Source organism: Drosophila santomea, chromosome 2L (assembly GCF_016746245.2).
Source record: "Drosophila santomea strain STO CAGO 1482 chromosome 2L, Prin_Dsan_1.1, whole genome shotgun sequence".
Classification (NCBI taxonomy): Eukaryota; Metazoa; Arthropoda; class Insecta; order Diptera; family Drosophilidae; genus Drosophila; species Drosophila santomea.
The window spans coordinates 21,347,712-21,366,900 of record NC_053016.2 but is presented as its reverse complement, the minus strand read 5'-3'; the positions used below and the strand labels follow the sequence as shown (position 1 = coordinate 21,366,900).

The window sequence follows — 19,189 nt, the reverse complement described above, 5'->3', positions numbered from 1 at the left end:
AAAACACTTTTCCAAATAAACAGAAAATTTACTAACGACAAACTTTTTATTTGTATTGTGGTTAATTACTAATATTTAATTTACAATATTTGCTAATATAACCAAATAACGTCGTAGTCGCTATCGCGATAACTGTTTCGCGCAACACGTGCGATAGCCCAGCCACTATCAGATATCGATATAAAATAAAATCGCAAAAGTCTTGTTTAAAACTCAGATGCAAAACACCAGTGTGAACGACCCGATTGAATGGATTAGCATTCGATAGTAATCTATTATCATTATGAAGCCAAGATTTGTTTCCGTTGTAAAGCTTATACGAACTTGAACAATTAAAAACTATTTTTACATATATTACATATTTTCATTTCATAATCTTATCTCTGCATATTATTACATCAACAGAAATAGTAACTTCCAAACTATGGACTTAGCGTCGATGAGTTAGCGGTGGAATTTGGAACATGAAGATTTTAATTTGTTTATTTATCTTTTTTTTATTTGGAGGTGAATTCTAAAAACTTGCATCAAAAAAATTTACATAGTTTTGCAGAAAATCGCCTAACAGTGTGAGATGTTTAAAGGTATTTAAAAATGCCGCCTTCTCCATGTACCACAGCAAACCCATGTCATAAGCCGATTTATTAAAATTAATTGAAAGTTTTGTAATATTATTAAATATGCGTAACTAAAGTTAATAATTAAAATTTGATACACGGTTTTTGTTGCTTTCTATTACTACACGTGTTTTTACATTCATCGTGTTCGAAACTGGGCTAGATTATTGTTATTATTTTATATTTTTTTAGTATTAATATTTGTCTATTATTTGATTTGTTATTATTATTACGAAAAATAAATATTTAATTAAAATAATAAACAAGAGCGGAAATATTCCAATATGATATATCAAATGTCAACTCGATAGTTGACGCTTTACAGCACTTGGCAAACTTTTACATTTTTAAATTCATATTTTTCTAAGCGAACAGCTTTATAATATGTAGCCTATTGAAATCCGTCGTTGACTAGATATTGATATTTTACACTTTGCCATTTTACATTTTGCCATTTTTAAAATACCATTATATATCGATTATTCGATAAGAACCCCTTGCCGTGGGCAACGCATAAAAATTGCGGTTAAGCGCCCATTTCTTAAATACGGTCTGCTGCCCTCCTTTAAACTCGTTCAAACAAAGTAGGCGCCATCTTAAAACAAGGCATCTTCGTAGAGACAAACTATAGAAAAGTAATTGTTATTAATTAAATAGTGATAATTAAAATAACATGCAAAATATAATTCTTAATTTTTTTTTTGTTAAAATCGCCGCTCGAATTAAATTAAAATAAAATTCACATCTCCGCACCACCATTGAGGTAGAGTGATTGGCGCGCAATTTTTACGTGGTGTCTTTCAGTAGGCATAATTCAAGAGCTTTTTCTGTAACTCTAGGACGGATGAGCAAGTAATGTCAAAAAAAACGGTATATATGAAATTATATAAAAAATATCGTATCGATGGTATATAATTTTTAAAAATAATTATGAAAATATATATAATATTATCTCTAACATTTAATATTGAGATTGTTCATTGTTTTATTTGTTCTCATATTTTACTACATTATTTCTTTTAGCGATCTTAAAAAAGCTCTCTCTGTCACGTGTCTGTCATGCGGGAGATCCACAACAGTAAAGAATCACTTTCCCAAGACGCGAATGGTAGGCTCAAAAAACGTTTAAGTTCCGAATTATACTGAAGTTCTTCTTCCTTCATACGCCCCGTTGTCATTGATCGCTTATGAGCCTCAAGAAGTCCTTCGTTAAAGTCCGTATGGTCTTCATCCAATGAACTGCCATTAACAAATTTAGATTCTTTGTATTAATATTTTATTTTATTAATTACGTAAACACTTAAAGGTTGATGTTTATAACGTTTACAACATTTAATAACTTTACGTAATTCTTTAGTGCTGCTTTGAAAGAGAAAGCAATGTCCCTGAACGCTTCACTAACTGTGATGGAAAGGTATACCTTTTTGAATCGTGGATCTAACATAGATGATTGGACAAGTGTTGTGTTGTTTAGCAATGATTTAAAACGCTCTTGAAATACTCTTAGTTGACTTGATTTGGTGATGTTGATTCATCTTTTATATTCCGAATTTTATGAAACAATAGAAATTTCATTTCACATTAGGATAACAGGATGCGTAATGGCCAGCCGTTCACGTCAAGTTGATAGCGTAAAAATCTAAAAATATAATTTACTTGGTTGTTTATGTAAAAACAATAACGAGATAGTGTGTAAGTGTGTGCGCTTTTGTTAGAAGACGATTTTCCGATCGAAATCAATGTTGAATGTTAAATCTATAAAACAAATTTACATATTTAGAGTTTTGGTCAATTTAAATATATGAATATATTATATATATTATTTAAAACTTTAAAGATGTTTTTAAATATTCGTTTGTTAAAATTGCCGCTCGCATAACATTCCGTTTACATATCTATGTATGTATATATATAATTAATAATTAAACAATAAAACGTTTTTATGTTCCCCAACTAAACTAATTTTCTTTTCATTATATTTTGTATATGTATTTATACATATACATATGTATATATATATGATATTTTCAGTCGTCAATTATTTAAATATGTAGGAATTATCACACATTTTTATACTCGTAGAGTAGAAGGGTATAAGAGATTCGTTGAAAAGTATGTAACAGGCAGAAGGAAGCGTTTCCGACCATATGAAGTATATATATTCTTGATCAGGATCAATAGCCGAGTCGATCTGACCATTTCCGTCTGTCCGTCCGTATGAACGCTGAGATCTCAGGAACTACAAAAGCTAGAAAGTTGAGATTAAGCATACAGACTCCAGAGACATAGACGCAGCGCAAGTTTGTCGATTCATAATGCCACGCCCACTCTAACGCCCACAAACCGCCAAAAACTGCCACGCCCACACTTTTGAAAAATGTTTTTTCATTTTTGTATTAGTCTTGTAAATTTCTATCGATTTGCCAAAAAACTTTCTGCCACGCCCACTATAACGCTTACAAACCGCCAAAAACTGTGTTTAAGACTCTCCTTCTCCCTTCCACTAGCTGAGTAACGGGTATCAGATAGTCGGGGAACTCGACTATAGCGTATCCTATATCAGATTCATACATTTCAATCAGTAGTTCAATCAGTAGTTTTTCCCCGGCTGTAATTCTTTAATGCTATTCCACTTTTGTAAAGATGATGGACTGGCAATTACTCTTTTTTATATGTCTGCCCTTTAATCTATTTAAAGCACTTCGCCAATAATTAAACATTTTTAAGCAATGGCCTTTTATATTTGTTTGCAACTTCTATTTGAAATTATTAATAAGTGGCATCCGTTTGCTCGTTGGCTGTGTCAAATAAAAATATTTTCTATACATTTTTAACCGATGTTCCGTGGCACCGAAAAAAGATTTTATCTACCTCTTCTTTCTACGGTGATTAACTTTGTAAATATCCATGAGGAATGCGCCCAAATCAACTTCTCTCATACTATTGTTCTAAGTTTTTTGTTCTTTTGGATTCCGAAGTTTGCATATCGGGTTCAGGGCTTTCACACTTACAATATTTTTGTTGATCTCACATTTTACAACATACGATCCTCTTCCACGCTTTTTTAATTCACCATCTGAAAGGACGTCGCACGTCTTACTTACAGAAGCAGTTGCAAAAATGGCCATTTTCTTTAACGAAATCAGAAGGCTTACTAATGTAAACCCATTATCAAAAAAAGTTTAAAATTCTTTTGCTTCGGAACCCCAAATATTAAAAATAACACTACATCCGAAGATATTCCCTATCCATAATCAGCACAGGTGCCTTCTCCTACATATGTACATATAGCGAAAAGCCGTATACTAACCCAGCACGCGTTAACTTTTTTTGGCCCCATTTGTAGGGTCAACTGTGTTTTATTGTTTATACATATGTCAATCGTCCTGTATAAATATATTATGCTTAAGTGTACATTTCTTATGACATTACAGAAGATATACCTTTGAACGCAATAATTTGTTCATTAAAGCTTTGATGTTCGGCCTGGGGTAGTTTATTAAAATTTTCTTTGAGAATCTGTAGTAAAAAGCGTATCTTGTACAGCTTATCATAGTTACAATCTATTTTTTTTGGTTGTTAAGAATTGTCCTTAAAATGTAAGTATCTCTTGATTTTTGCAAACCTTTTGCGTGGCATTGAATCTGTTATAGCTTTAAGCTTTAAGACTTTTGACCATGCCATTTTGAGATGTGGTAATTTTAGAACACCTAACACAACACAATACCAATGTAACATTTGATATCCCGTCTAGTACATTATACATAGCTCAACTCGTGTTCTTGCAGCCCATACAATTCAGTTTACATTAATGAAGTCAATTACTCCGTTATTAAAAAAGGTGCAATAATATTCTATCGTCGTCATTAATTTTTCGTTTCTCCAAGCTTTGTCTTCTTCCCAAGAACTCTCTGAAGATTAAAATGACCTTGATCTCGACTTAAGTGTCTTGAGGTCAACTTTTTCAAAGCACAAATCTGCTACATTACAAGATTCATTCTCACGTTCATCCTTGGTTATATTTTTTTAAAGATTGCAATCTCTAATCTTTCTTCTTTATCTATTATCCCATCCAAATTGTTTTCTAACATCTTCCATCTCATTTTTACGTTCTTCATCAGTTGAAGCATCCCGTTCAAAGTTTACGATCCTTTAAATTTCTTCATTGCACAATGGTCCAGAATTCATTTTTTTTTTTGGCATAAAGTCTAAATTTGTATGTCCTTTAGCAATAGTTTGTTGAAAGTAAATTGATCATATAAATAAAAAACAAAAACAATATTGACCGAAACCCTCACTAAAGCCTTTTATGAACTTTTAAAAGTGCAGTGTGGAACAGCTGATTGCGAGAAGGCAATTCGCGAAAAATTATTTGCTTACTTTTGCACGTGATACGATTTTAATACACATCAATTAATTATAGTAAATTATGGAAAATAAAGGTCAAAGTATGTAGTTCTTAACGTATGTAGTTAATACATGTGTAGTTGTACTGTTTTTGTGTTTATAAAAATCCAATTTATGTGTATTTAAACAGGAAATTCTAACGTGTACCCTGTGTTTCGTGGAGTATAACTAATTTTCTGACAAAAGTTAAAAACGTCACTTTGTACCTTTAACTATTGTTTTCGACGGCGAAGTAATTTGGCTATTTTTTGCTCGTTTTCAAACAATTTGATATTATATAGGTAAGTTCGTGTTACGGTATAGGGATATAGGGATAGGATATTAGGGACTTCATTGACATATGGAGGCGTAACAATCGGGAAATAAGTTATACTATTTTAGATTACGTTTATTCCGCAATTAAAACATTAACAAAAACCATCTGAAATTGAAAAAGAAAGAAGAGATTGACAAAAAATTAGTTAATTTTGAATTATTCATTAAGAGAAAACTGCCCGAGTGTAAGAGACAACAATAGAGAACGCTGTAGTCGAGTTCCCGGACTATCTGATACCCGTTACTCAGCTATGTAGTGGAAGTGCGAAGGAGGTTCTCGAACACTGACAGTTTTTGCGGTTTGAGGGCGTTAAAGTGGGCGTGGCAAAAGTATTTGGCAAATCGATAGAAATTTACAAGACTAATACAAAAATGAAAAAATATCAAAACATTTTTCAAAAGTGTGGGCGTGGCAGTTTTGGGCGGTTTGTGGGCGTTAGAGTAGGCATGGCAACATGAATCGACAAACTTGCGCTGCGTCTATGTCTCTAAAGTCTGTAAGCTTTATCTCTCTAGCTTTTGTAGTTCCTGAGATCTCAGCGTTCATACGGATGGAAAGACGGACATGGCCAGATCGGCTCGGCTATTGATCCTGATCAAGAATATATATACTTTATATGGACGGAAACGCTTCCTTCTGACCGTTACGTACTTTTAAACGAATTCAGTATACCGTTTTCCTCTACGACTTACGGGTATTACTAGGTCGATTTATCTCTAATATACTAAGTGGATGGCGTCAAACTTTGAAAACTCCAAGACACCACAGCAAATTGGACGCTGAAACTTAGGATTAAAAAGGAAACTGACATCCCATCTGGCAAGTGAAGGTGAGCACGATTCATGCACGATTTGATTCATGCAGCAACTGTTTCTGCTAAAAAATATTGCAAGAGAGGCGTTTGACTTTGTTCTTACAGAAACTTTAAAAACACCAGAATTTCCAAGCAAATCGAGGATGCAAATTTAGTGGCAGAAACCAACACCTCCTTCACCAGAAGCCCTAGCTTATCTCCTGGAAAACACGCTGACAAAACAGCAATAAACATATAAGCACTAGGCTTTGAAATAAAAGCCATAGCTCTGCGATATACATATAGCCGCCCTATAAGAAGTTATCAATTTTTGTTTGTAACTTCTGTCATTTTACCCATACAAATTACAGATTCATTTAATCGGCATATGGGCAATTCCATGATGTCGCACGGGACATTTGTACGCTTTTAAAGGAAAAAATACACAATTAAAGCATTTTAAATTTGGCGAGTAGGTTTAAATTATTACTCTTCCATAGCTCTATTATTGGTGAAAAAGTTTAGTTCGGCCAACTTTTTATTTTCAAGATAATTGCAAAAAACTACCGCTGTCGCACGGGACAAAAAATTGGAGTAGTTTTGTCGGCCTACCGTTCAAAGTCAAAATTCAGCGAAACCTATTGGAATATTTTATGCCATTATTTATCTTAATAATGTTTTTGTCTTCAAGCAAATAGATCTTATATTTTTTTTTTTAATATATAATCATTTTTTTGATTTTTTTTGTAATTCATAGTTATGAAATAAAATCAAAACAAGTTTATGTTTTTATATTAAGTCAACAATGTAATGTGTAAATATGTGGACATTTGTTGTTGTGTTCAAAATGACTAACTTACATTATATATACTTAAACTAATATGTGCAAAACAATTAAATAAATTGTTTCTTTTCTTTCTTTTGAAATGCCCCGACAACTTTTTATATTTTCCTATTTTTTATTTAACTTATGCAAAAGGCATTGCTTCTCTATTTCATCTGCTGAGATGAAGAGCATGTTTCGGCTTATGTCATTAATAAAAACCTTTTAGCCATGAACTTTAACCCTTCAACCAAAATTGTGTCCTTCTTTCCCGAAGATTGCACACTTATTGAATTGTTAACATAAAACTGTTTAACGGTCGAAACAACATTTTCTGACTCAATAACTTTTATCTTTCTGTTTAAGTCTTTTGAAAGCTTCTTCTCCACATAATAGCTTTTGCCAACGATTGCTTGCAACTATAAGGCTCGGATTCTAATTGTTTCGCCTCTTTTAATTCTGCTAATTTTTATACCCGTTACTCGTAGAGTAAAAGGGTATACTAGATTCGTTGAAAAGTATGTAACAGGCAGAAGGAAGCGTTTCCGACCATATAAAGTATATATATTCTTGATCAGGACCAATAGCCGAGTCGATCTGGCCATGTCCGTCTGTCCGTCCGTCTGTCTGTCCGTCTGTCCGTATGAACGTCGAGATCTCAGGAACTACAAAAGCTAGAAAGTTGAGATTAAGTATACAGACTCCAGGGACATAGACGCAGCGCAAGTTTGTCGATTCATGTTGCCACGCCCACTCTAACGCCCACAAACCGCTCAAAACTGCCACGCCCACACTTTTGAAAAATGTTTTGAAATTTTTTCATTTTTGTATTAGTCTTGTAATTTTCTATCTATGTACTAAAAAACTTTTTGCCACGCCCACTCTAACGCCCACAAACCGCCCAAAACTGCCACGCCCACACTTTTGAAAAATGTTTTGAAATTTTTTCATTTTTGTATTAGTCTTGTAATTTTTTATCGATTTACCAAAAAACTTTTTGCCACGCCCACTCTAACGCCCTCAAACCGCCCAAAGCTGATACGCCCACACTTTTAAAAAATGTTTTGATATTTTTTCATTTTTATATTGGTCTTGTAAATTTCTATCGATTTGCCAAAAAACGTTCTGCCACGCCCACTATAACGCCTACAAACCGCCAAAAACTGTGTTTAAGACTCTCCTTCTCCCTTCCACTAGCTGAGTAACGGGTATCAGATAGTCGGGGAACTCGACTATAGCGTTCTCTCTTGTTTTCTTTGGTTCTGTTTTTGCATCCGCTCAATGTTCCTTCTCTCTTCCATAACTTTTGGGTTATTTTCTTCTATAATTTTTGCCTTATTTCTCATCTCCTGCATTCTTATATTATTTTTATACCCGTTACTCGTAGAGTAAAAGGGTATACTAGATTCGTTGAAAAGTATGTAACAGGCAGAAGGAAGCGTTTCCGACTATATAAAGTATATATGTATATTTTTGATCAGGATCAATAGCCGAGTCGATCTGGCCATGTCCGTCTGTCCGTCCGTCTGTCCGTCCGTCTGTCCGTCCGTCTGAACGCTGAGATCTCAGGAACTACAAAAGCTAGGAAGTTGAGATTAAGCACACAGACTCCAGAGACATAGAAGCAGTGCAAGTTTGTCGATTCATGTTGCCACGCCCACTCTAACGCCCACAAACCGCCCAAAACTGCCACGCCCACACTTTTGAAAAATGTTTTGAAATTTTTTCATTTTTGTATTAGTCTTGTAATTATACCCGTTACTCGTAGAGTAAAAGGGTATACTAGATTCGTTGAAAAGTATGTAACAGGTAGAAGGAAGCGCTTCCGACCATATAAAGTATATATATTCTTGATCAGGATCAATAGCCGAGTCGATTTGGCCATGTCCGTCTGTCCGTCCGTCTGTCCGTCCGTCTGAACGCTGAGATCTCAGGAACTACAAAAGCTAGGAAGTTGAGATTAAGCACACAGACTCCAGAGACATAGAAGCAGTGCAAGTTTGTCGATTCATGTTGCCACGCCCACTCTAACGCCCACAAACCGCCCAAAACTGCCACGCCCACACTTTTGAAAAATGTTTTGATATTTTTTCTTTTTTGTATTAGTCTTGTAAATTTCTATCAATTTTTTGCCACGCCCACTCTAACGCCCACAAACCGCCCAAAGCTGCCACGCCCACACTTTTGAAAAATGTTTTGATATTTTTTCATTTTTGTATTAGTCTTGTAAATTTACTTTGTAAAAAACTTTCTGCCACGCCCACTATAACGCCTACAAACCGCCAAAAATTGTGTTTAAGACTCTCCTTCTCCCTTCCACTAGCTGAGTAACGGGTATCAGATAGTCGGGGAACTCGACTATAGCGTTCTCTCTTGTTAGTTCTGTGATTATTTAATTTATCTTTATCCTTCTTCAAATTTTCCCTCCATCGCTTGCAATTGCTTTTATTGTTTTCCCTCATCTAAAATAATATTAATTAAACTAAATACACGTTTATAAATTTTTTTTAAAAAACCAACATCAATTGTTTATAAAATTAAAAATCACAACTTTTTACAGTAAGTTTTTGTCGCCATTCAAAAAATCTGTTTAGTTACTCAATTTTGTGCATTTAAGGGTTAAAAGGGTTAAAAAGCTCTAGCAAATGACAAGAGTGTTGGCAAATATACCTTTTATTGGCAAGCCTTTTACAGAAGATGATAGATTTATTAGGGCGATTGGCATTTTATTTGATAGACTTAGAAATCATGTTATCATATCTAGACAAGAATTTCATCATTTCTCATCACTTTGCACCAGTGTCTTAATCCGACCATCTGATATGCCATCATCTTCCTGCAACTTACGTAGCATGTCCACAGCTGCTGGGCTGTGTTTAAAGTGCGTTAAAATGTTGTTAACTATGTCTTTCACAAAATCGTCTGAATGGTACGCGTTCCTAAGTTTTCAAAAGCTTACCTGTTTCATTCTTACAGCAGTATACATCGGCGCTTTTAATCTAAAAATGTTGAGGGAAATACAGAAATACTACATTTATTTTGAATATTCGCACTTACTATTACATTATTAAAATACGCATCTTGATGTTTTTTTTTGAAGTCCGACAAAAGATTTGACGAATTGCCGCTCGTTTTGGTGGGTTTGTTGCATATATTGCAGGGGACTCTGTTGTCGATTCAAAATAAAAACTTTTGGCTATGCTTATTTAATTTCCGTTTTTTAACGTCTAGTTATTAGTGTGGCCAAAAAGAGATATATAAATATACTTTATAGAAAAAGCGATATATCGTGTAAAATATATCACGATACAAATATTTATTTTTGTTAAAAAAAATATATCGATATATTATTATATTTTTCACATCCCTAACCTTCAGTCACTCTTTACTTTAAAGCCACACGTGCTAGATTAAGCAAGATAGTTTTGTGAATCCAAAGCACAGTTGTCAGCTATGGACGATGAAAATGAAAACGTTAGTATGGAAGTGGTGGAACCCGAGGACGCGGAGAGCGACATAAGTTCAGACAGTGAAAGTGACGCAGAAGGGGATAACGCTGAGCCGAAAATCCCCAAACAGGTTTACTTGCCCGGAAACAAATTGGCCGACGATGAGGAATTGGTTTGCGATGAGAGCTCATACGTGATGCTGCACCAAGCTTCTACGGGAGCTCCCTGCCTGAGCTTCGATGTTATACCTGACGAGCTGGGCATGGGACGGCAGTCGTTTCCGATGACGGCTTACATTGTGGCCGGCACTCAAGCTTCCCGCGCCCATGTCAACAACCTTATTGTGATGAAAATGAGCAACCTGCACAAGACGCAGGACGATGACGGCGACGAAGACGATGAGTTGGAAGACTACCAAGACGACGTGGCTGACAGGGAGGAGCTTAAGAAGCCGCAGATGACATGTGCGTTGATTAAGCACCAAGGGTGCGTTAATCGCGTACGTGCCCGCCGCTTGGGCAACTCGGTTTACGCCGCGACCTGGAGCGAGCTTGGTCGCGTCAACATCTGGGACCTAACCCGGCCCTTGCAGGCCGTGGAGGACGCTCAGATAGCCAAGCAGTATGAACAAAGCGAGGCGAGTCCGGTGTTTACTTTCGGTGGCCACCAGCAGGAGGGCTTCGCCATCGACTGGAGTCCCAGTTCAGATGGTGTGCTAGCAACAGGCGACTGCCGGCGAGACATACACGTGTGGACTCCGGTGGAAGGCGGCACATGGAAAGTGGATCAACGTCCACTTGCGGGCCACTCGCAGTCAGTTGAAGATCTGCAATGGAGTCCAAACGAACGTAGCGTGCTGGCGTCCTGTTCGGTGGACAAGTCCATCCGCATTTGGGACTGCCGCGCGGCGCCTCAGAAAGCATGTATGCTGACATGCCAGGATGCTCACCAGAGCGACGTAAACGTGATTTCCTGGAATCGAACAGAGCCATTTATCGCCAGTGGCGGTGACGACGGCTATCTCCACATTTGGGACCTACGTCAGTTTCAAAACAAGAAGCCTATTGCCACTTTTAAGCACCACACGGACCACATCACTACTGTTGAATGGAGTCCCGGCGAGGCTACCATACTGGCGTCTGGTGGCGACGACGATCAAATTGCTTTGTGGGACTTGGCTGTAGAGAAGGATAACGACCAGGCGGTAGACACGACGCTAGACGAAGACGTCCTAAGCAAGTTGCCACCACAACTGCTTTTTATACACCAGGGGCAAAAGGAGATAAAAGAGCTGCACTGGCACCCTCAATTGCCGGGCGTCCTGCTTTCTACAGCCCACAGTGGTTTTAATATCTTTCGCACTATCAGTGTCTGACTACGCACTGAGTTCTACTATACTGTTACTAAATGCTACAAAATTAAAACGATCATATCTATGGTTTTTTAAGAATTTTTACTGTTCTTCCAACAAAATATTCCTAGAAAAAAATTCCCGATATTGACACGGTACATCTTCTGGGCATTTTCATACCCGTTACTCGTAGAGTAAAAGGGTATACTAGATTCGTTGAAAAGTATGTAACAGGCAGAAGGAAGCGTTTCCGACCATATAAAGTATATATATTCTTGATCAGGATCAATAGCCGAGTCGATTTGGCCATGTCCGTCTGTCCGTCCGTATGAACGTCGAGATCTCAGGAACTGCAAAAGCTAGAAAGTTGAGATTAAGCATACAGACTCCACAGACATAGAAGCAGCGCAAGTTTGTCGATTCATGTTGCCACGCCCACAAACCGCCCAAAACTGCCACGCCCACACTTTTGAAAAATGTTTTGATATTTTTTCATTTTTGTATTGGTCTTTTTGCCACGCCCACTCTAACGCCCACAAACCACCAAAAACTTTCAGTACTAAAGACTCTCCTTCGCACTTCCAGTAGCTGAGTAACGGGTATCAAATAGTCGGGGAACTTGACTATAGCGTTCTCTCTTGTTTATTTTTATAACCGTTACTTGTATAGTAAAAGTGGTATACTAGATTCGTATAACGTATATATATTCTTAATCAGGATCAATAGCCGACTCGATCTGGTCATGCCCGTCTGTCGTTATAAAAATCCGTCGAGATCTCCGGATCTATAAAAGCTAGAAAGTTGAGATTCAGTATGCAGCCAACAAGTTGGCTGAGCACGAATTTTGTTTGAGAAAATAAACCTTTTTTCTTATAGCAAAAATTTAATACAAAATTTCTTTTGCTCAAATTCCCCAAAGTTCCCAGACTATCACATTTCCGTTACTCAGCCTTTGGAAATGCGAACAAGACATTTTAACGTATTTCTGTCATATTGATAGAAACGGGGAAATAAAGAACGCTATAGTCGCGTTCCCCGACTATCTGATACCCGTTACTCAGCTAGTGAAAGTGCGACGGAGAAATTTCAAAATTTTTTTGACATATTAATAAAAATAGGAAAAACAAATATTAAATTTCTATCGATTTAACAAAAATAATTTTGCCACGTCTACTATACCTCCCACAAACAGCGAAAAAAATTTTAGTGTGGAAATTCATCCTTCACACTTTCTATAGCTGAGTAACGGGTATCAGATAGTCGGGAAACTTGACTATAGCTTTTTTTTGTCAAACTTTTGTGCGTTTCTCCATAGTTTAGATGGGTATCAGCATGGTATTGTAGAGCAGTACTTTGTAATGCAATAAATAAGCCAGTGAAGATTGGCTGCTTTATTCTTCATACGAGTCCTTCTAGATTCTATAAGACGCCGACAGGTGAGGCGAACAGCTTGGTTAACGTCGAGATATGTTACTACTTCTGAATGTGATAAATGTACAGGATGTACAGGATAGGTAGGTTTATTTTAATGTTACATGTCTGCTTTTGGTCTCGTTTATTTTAATGCGCCAGTCCGAAAATCCTCTTTCCACTGCACTATGGGTAAAACGCCGGAAATTTTGGTATTACTGTAATTTGTTTTGATAATTTTTTAATTTTGATAATTTAATGCTGCTTTCATTTTTTGATTTCTAAGTAACAAGATAGCATAAAAAAAATTTTAGAACATTTTTGCGAGTTATCGTTTATTTTTGCTTTCGAAGACAGCTGATTCAGAAGTCGTTCGAATTCTGAATTGGCGGAATAAATTTAACAACTCGCAGCGCAAACATTGTCTTCATAGCTAACCCGTTACTCGTAGAGTAAAAGGGTTTACTAGATTCGTAGAAAAGTATGTAACAGGCAGAAGGAAGCGTTTCCGACCATATAAAGTGTATACAGTAGAATCCGTCGTTATACCCGGAAGACGCACTAAAGAAAGGTGGAAAAAAAATGTTTTTTTTGGTTATTTTATGATTGCCATGTCCATAATATGTTTTAACGTAAAACAAATTAATTTTTTAATCAAACAAAAAATGTAATAAATGTAATTAAATAACATGGTTTTTCATAAAAAAAAGCAGAAAAAACTAGAAAAATAATGGGACATCTCATGGAATATAGGCATAAGGTCTGCACACACTAGCTGTAAACATTTTTGTGACGTCGGTCACTGATATTTACATACAATTCTACCAGAGTCGTCTGATGGTTAAATTCTTTGGCATTATTTTGATGTATTTTTTATATGGGACATCGCAATATCCGGTTGAATTATGAAAAAATCTCATCGGTATAAGCGGTTTGTCGCTTACAGCGGAGACGTACTAACCGGAGGTCCTTTCATATAACTTTGTATGGGGACCAACCAACCCATCGAGTTTCTGTCGCAATAACCGGACTGACGATATAACCGGAGTCGTTATAACCGGATTCTACTGTACATATATTCTTGATCAGGTTCAATAGCCGAGTCGATGTGGCCATGTACGTCTGTTCGTCTGTCTGTCCGTTCGTATGAACGTCGAGATCTCAGGAACTACAAAAGCTTGAAAGTTGAGATTAAACATGCAAACTCCAAAAACATAGACGCAGCACAAGTTTGTTGACTCATGTTGCTACGCCCACAAACCACCCAAAACTGCCACGCCCACAATTTTGAAAAACGTTTTGATATTTTTTCATTTTTGTTTAAGTCTTGTAAATTTCTATCGATTTGCCAAAAAACTTTTTGCCACGCCTACTCTGAAGCCCACAAACCGCCAAAAACTGTCAGTGTTAAAATGTCTCCTTCGCACTTCCACTAGCTGAACCACGGGTATTAGATAGTCGGGGAACTCGACTATAGCGATCTCTTATTTTTGTATTCTGATTGTTGATTTTTTGTTATTTTGATGGCTGTTTTCTTTTTATTGTTATTTAGCGATCCATTCCAGTCTGTGCGGTCGGCACGATGTTCTTGTTTATGTTTCAGATTGGTGACAGCGCAGTAGAAAACACTCAATATATGTATGTATTCAAGCGATGGTGCATTTATTTATTTATTTTATATTTATAACTACTCACTTCACTCATATCGACCAATGTTATACGCAGCTCGATAAAAACATGTCTTCACACGTCATCGAACGAACTCATCATACAGCATTTTGCCTTGTTTTTTATCAAAGCGTTAGAATTATTTTATTAGCGAAAACTGAAAGGTTTTCAACGAATGCGTTACAATAAAATGTATGTACATACCTTGGGCGAAAAATAGAAGGAGATTTGAAGTGTTCCTTGTCTATGCCAAAGGTACAAAAAGTCTCAAAAATTAGATAGTTTCAATAAATTAGTTGAGTTATATTAAATCATATAGACAAAGTATAATTCCTTTTGATTTATTCTAATGTAATTAATTTTTATTGCTTGCAATTTTTCTTGAAAATAAGTAATTCGTTGAAAAATGTATCAAGAAAACAACCCAAAACAAAAATTTTAATACGTGAAAAAATATCGCGTACTAATTGTCGCATGGGACAGTAAGTCAGGTAAATAAAAACAGAATGATTTAATATTAAAACAAAAATTTCTTGTTTTCAGTTTACCGCTTTGTAAAACAAGACCGCGACATGAAAAAATGTAACTCCAAAATTTCGATTTTAGGATTTTCAGTCATTTCAAATGTTTTGCGCTATTTACAAGTGCTACCACTCTGTTGAATAAAAAAATTAACAAAAAATACCGAATGGAAAGCATAACATCAGGGCTGAATCATTCGTTCACAGCTGTCAGCATTTCCTCGTGCTAAATACAGTATAACGAAATCGAGCTGAAAATTACAAAATCCGAAGAAATTTAATCAAAATGGTGAAGTCTTCAAATCCCCTGAACATCGTGCGAAGCATCTACAACAACGAGTTTCAATGGTGAGCGTGCACACATTTCTCGTAATTGCAATCAATACGAATTTATGTAATCGGTACCTTTGTTATTTCCTATGCAGGATGCTGGTCAAGAGCTACGGACTGTTCTTCTTGGGAGTGCGTTTGGCCAAGGAGTTCGTGGGTGTTGAGCTGATGCCGGCGCTGGGGCAAGCCTGAAAATACTGCCAATATTAAAAATTCCAAAACGGCATTAAAGTTAACTAAGTATAATACAAAAAGAGGTAGATTCAGCTTTATGATTTTTTGTATTAACTTCTGCTGATCATAAGGTCTTTGATTTTTGACTCGTCGGCGTCAATCTCTTTGATAAGACTTTCGGCCAAAACGCTGGGTGTCATCTCGCGCTGCAGAAAGTTGGCCACCAGCTTACGGCTGGGAACTGCTCCTCCATGAGCAAGAATTTCGGCGCGATATTTCTCACCAGCCTGCCGGTTGAATGGGTTGGCTTCAAAGTACGTCTGCCAGATCCACGAAGCGATTGTTTTCGAAACAAGGTAGGCATAATACTTGGCTCCGTAGCCCACAAGGTGGGAAAATCGTAGCTGCCACGCAGTGTTCTCTACGTAAGGAAGGCCGTAGTAATGATCCTGTACTGAGCGCAGGGTTTCTGTGCTACTTCTGCCATGACTAGCCGATGCTCCGTGATATTCCTGGTCCAGCGCTGAGTAGAACACCTGAAGTTGGGTCTCGCTTGCTGCGAACAGGTTCTTGGAAGCGCACAGGCGTCTTAGCATATCCTCGGAAATTGGTTCGTGGGTCTGAAAGTGACGGGCAAAGGTTCGCAGCACACGGGGATCGCCCGCAAAGTACTCCATGAGCACACTGGGAACCTCAGCGAAGTCCGTGGAACAGCGCGTTCCTGTCACATGCTGGTGCTCGGTGCGAGCTAGCATCGAGTGCATTGCATGGCCCATTTCGTGAAATAGGTTGTCCAATCGCGCTGGTGACAGCAGCGTTGGTCCCTTCCAACGCGGTTGCGCTAGACCCAGCATTACAACTACCACGGGAAGCTGGTAGGAGCCATCCGGCATACGCTTGCCGCCCTGAATGGTAAAGTGGCAGTCCTGATTTGGCTTGCCCATTCTCTCATAGAAGTCGCAGTAAATGTAGCCCAGCAGTCCTTCCCTCTCGTGGACTACGGCAAGCTTGTAGATGTCGTTGTGCCAGGCCTCGCCTGGCATCAAATCTATGTTTTGCAAACGGATGCCGTAAAGCGCATGCAGCAAGTTGTCCAGACCTTCCATGCAACCGCCAAGGGAGAAATATGGCAGGAACTCGTTGGCATGCTCCTCAAATAATTGCCGCCTCAGCTGGTTGGTATAATACGGTGTATCCCAAACTTCTGTTCTTGCATCCGCCTTTCCGCCTTCGCTGCGTTTCATTTGTGACATCCGGGCAAAATCGGAATTAGCGCGCGGTCGCAGCTTTTCTGACAACTCGTTGATAAACTCTCGGACCACCTCGGGTTTCTCCATCGTGCTACCTTTCAGGGCCCGGTGGCCATATGTATCGAAGCCACAGCTACGCGCCAGTTCATGCCGACAAAGAAGCAGGTCTCGGAGAAGATCCTCCTGGCTCTTCGACGGTTGCAGGTACAACCGGTAGGCAGCCTCCCGCATCCCGACGTTCTCTGCGTTTGTGCACAGTCCAGTGATCACTACATTTCCTCCGGAGGAAGGGAAGCTAAATAAATATTAGTATAGTATAGTATAATATATATTTTAGTATAGCCTAGAAAGGATTATATATGAACTTACTAGTTACGAAAGGATTCAGGGACTTGGCTACTCGGAAGAACACTAGGTTGGACGGCTCCACTCATGAACTTCTGGCCTAGCTGAAGAATATAATCGTTTAGCCGTACAACACGCATACGTTCCTCCTCGGGCAAGTGGATCCCACACTGCTCGAAGTCGAAAAGGAACAAACGTGCCACATGCCTGTCCACTTCGCTGGTGGGCAGCTTGTCCCCATGATCCACCACTTGGCTTAAGGCCTTATAGATGGGCTTATGCGTGTTAAGGCTCTCGACCATTCCGCAAATGCTTATGCACGCCTGCTCTGCTGCTTGTGTGTACCTGCTCTGAGGATGCGCAATTCGTACAAACTCTGCGAGGTCCGCCACCTTGCACAATGAGTCAGAAAGCTCGTCAAAAATGTCGACCATCTTTCGACGTCGTTGATCGGAGATGGCCTCTGAAATAAGCTCCTGCGTCCGGCTTTCCACATTGTCTCGCAGAAGATAGAAACCCTCAAAACTTCGCAGCTCGGGCATGCCAAAAAGGCCCTATGGGAAAAAGGGTCATGCATCAGTCAGAGGTCCTAAATTTTACAGGCTTTGACACTTACAACATCGTCGTGGGTAAAGTTAATCCGCCTCGCCGGAGGCGCATTAAACGCCATAGCCAGCGGCGTCCACGTAGAGACTCTGCGGCTACAGCTCCGGGTTCGCCAGCGCAGCAAGCTTCGACTAAATTCTAGCATGGCTCTTCCCCAATGTCGTGTTACTTAAATTGCTTGTTTATAACGAAATGGTTACATGTGAAGTCAGCTGTCGGCGAAGTTATATGGTTGCCAGACGGTTTGCTTCTATTTTATTGACAGGCAAACAAACACACATCGCTGCGTGTGCAGCCCTATTAAGAAGAGTGGTGTTAATACTATTTTTCAAGAGTTGTCTGCAGTATTAACTGAATTGTAACCATTCCAAAAAATACGTTTACCCTACGTTAAGTTTTAAAATTACAGAAAAGTAAATGTTACATAGGTCTAAGAGATGTAAAGCTCCCATTCAAAATGTGCTTACAGTTCTATTAAAAATTGAAAGGAATATAATAACCTGAAAAAAAACAAGATTTTTCACTGTACCAGGGCCAATAAACCCCTTCCCACGGTCATTCAACCAAAATATAGCGAATAAAATATATAGAAGAAAGCGTATATAGCGTATATAACGTATATAGACTCTTGATCAGGACCAATAGCCAAGTAGATCTGGGAGATTAAGCATGCCAAAATTTGCCTCGCCCACACTTTTGAAAAATCTTTTGATTTTTACTCTCCTAATTATTTGTCTTGCCAAATTCTATTGTTATACCAAGAATTTTGCCCACAAGTCGAAATGCCAGAAAAATTTTGCACTTCCACATGCTTAGTAACGGGTATCTGATAGTCGGGGACCTCCACATAGCGTTTTCTCTTCTTTTAATTACTTATAAAATATATATGCGTCGTATAGCCCGAATTCTTTTTCTGAACACTAAAAATTGTATTCTGTTAGAATTCTTTCCATGATTATTGTCTTATTACATTATGTAATAAAAGTTTGGAGGTAGCCATGTCATGGGTCGCGTTATTATATTTTATATGCTACTTCAATAAAATAGTATAAAATAGTATCGTTTGCAGAGAATTCCAAAAAAAAAAAAAATTCCAGGCATATACACTTTTTTGTATAAAATATATAAA

At 37.9% G+C, this 19,189-nt stretch overlaps 3 protein-coding genes and 1 long non-coding RNA gene across 4 annotated transcripts; 2 read left to right on the top strand and 2 right to left on the bottom strand.

The window, feature by feature from the left end:
- Positions 1 to 9,679: 9,679 nt before the first annotated feature.
- LOC120458919 lies at positions 9,680 to 10,162 on the bottom strand. The gene is made up of 3 exons (XR_005617235.1): positions 10,014 to 10,162; positions 9,916 to 9,955; positions 9,680 to 9,826 (listed from the first exon to the last, which is right to left on the bottom strand). It is a non-coding gene; the product is annotated as an uncharacterized LOC120458919 (long non-coding RNA).
- Positions 10,163 to 10,331: 169 nt separating this feature from the next.
- Positions 10,332 to 11,855, top strand: LOC120458916 (glutamate-rich WD repeat-containing protein 1). Its single transcript, XM_039646765.2, has one exon. The coding sequence runs from the start codon at positions 10,410 to 10,412 to the stop codon at positions 11,778 to 11,780; it is 1,371 nt and encodes a 456-aa protein (XP_039502699.1). The 5' UTR covers positions 10,332 to 10,409; the 3' UTR covers positions 11,781 to 11,855.
- A 3,678-nt stretch (positions 11,856 to 15,533) lies between these two features.
- On the top strand, positions 15,534 to 15,941 carry LOC120458917. Its single transcript, XM_039646767.2, has 2 exons — positions 15,534 to 15,703; positions 15,781 to 15,941. The coding sequence occupies exons 1-2, from the start codon at positions 15,642 to 15,644 to the stop codon at positions 15,875 to 15,877; spliced, it is 159 nt and encodes a 52-aa protein (XP_039502701.1). The 5' UTR covers positions 15,534 to 15,641; the 3' UTR covers positions 15,878 to 15,941.
- Positions 15,942 to 15,947: 6 nt separating this feature from the next.
- Positions 15,948 to 18,389, bottom strand: LOC120458915 (mitochondrial intermediate peptidase). Its single transcript, XM_039646764.2, has 3 exons — positions 18,071 to 18,389; positions 17,479 to 18,008; positions 15,948 to 17,404 (listed from the first exon to the last, which is right to left on the bottom strand). The coding sequence occupies exons 1-3, from the start codon at positions 18,203 to 18,205 to the stop codon at positions 15,970 to 15,972; spliced, it is 2,100 nt and encodes a 699-aa protein (XP_039502698.1). The 5' UTR covers positions 18,206 to 18,389; the 3' UTR covers positions 15,948 to 15,969.
- Positions 18,390 to 19,189: the final 800 nt, after the last annotated feature.

Coding starts and splice junctions, on each gene's coding strand:
- LOC120458916 (XM_039646765.2), top strand. CDS start 10,410: ATGGACGATGAAAATGAAAACGTTAGTATGGAAGTGGTGGAACCCGAG.
- LOC120458917 (XM_039646767.2), top strand. CDS start 15,642: ATGGTGAAGTCTTCAAATCCCCTGAACATCGTGCGAAGCATCTACAAC. Junction 15,704..15,780: donor TACAACAACGAGTTTCAATG/GTGAGCGTGCAC, acceptor TTTCCTATGCAG/GATGCTGGTCAAGAGCTACG.
- LOC120458915 (XM_039646764.2), bottom strand. CDS start 18,205: ATGCTAGAATTTAGTCGAAGCTTGCTGCGCTGGCGAACCCGGAGCTGT. Junction 18,009..18,070: donor ACTTTACCCACGACGATGTT/GTAAGTGTCAAA, acceptor TTTTTCCCATAG/GGCCTTTTTGGCATGCCCGA. Junction 17,405..17,478: donor CCTGAATCCTTTCGTAACTA/GTAAGTTCATAT, acceptor ATATTTATTTAG/CTTCCCTTCCTCCGGAGGAA.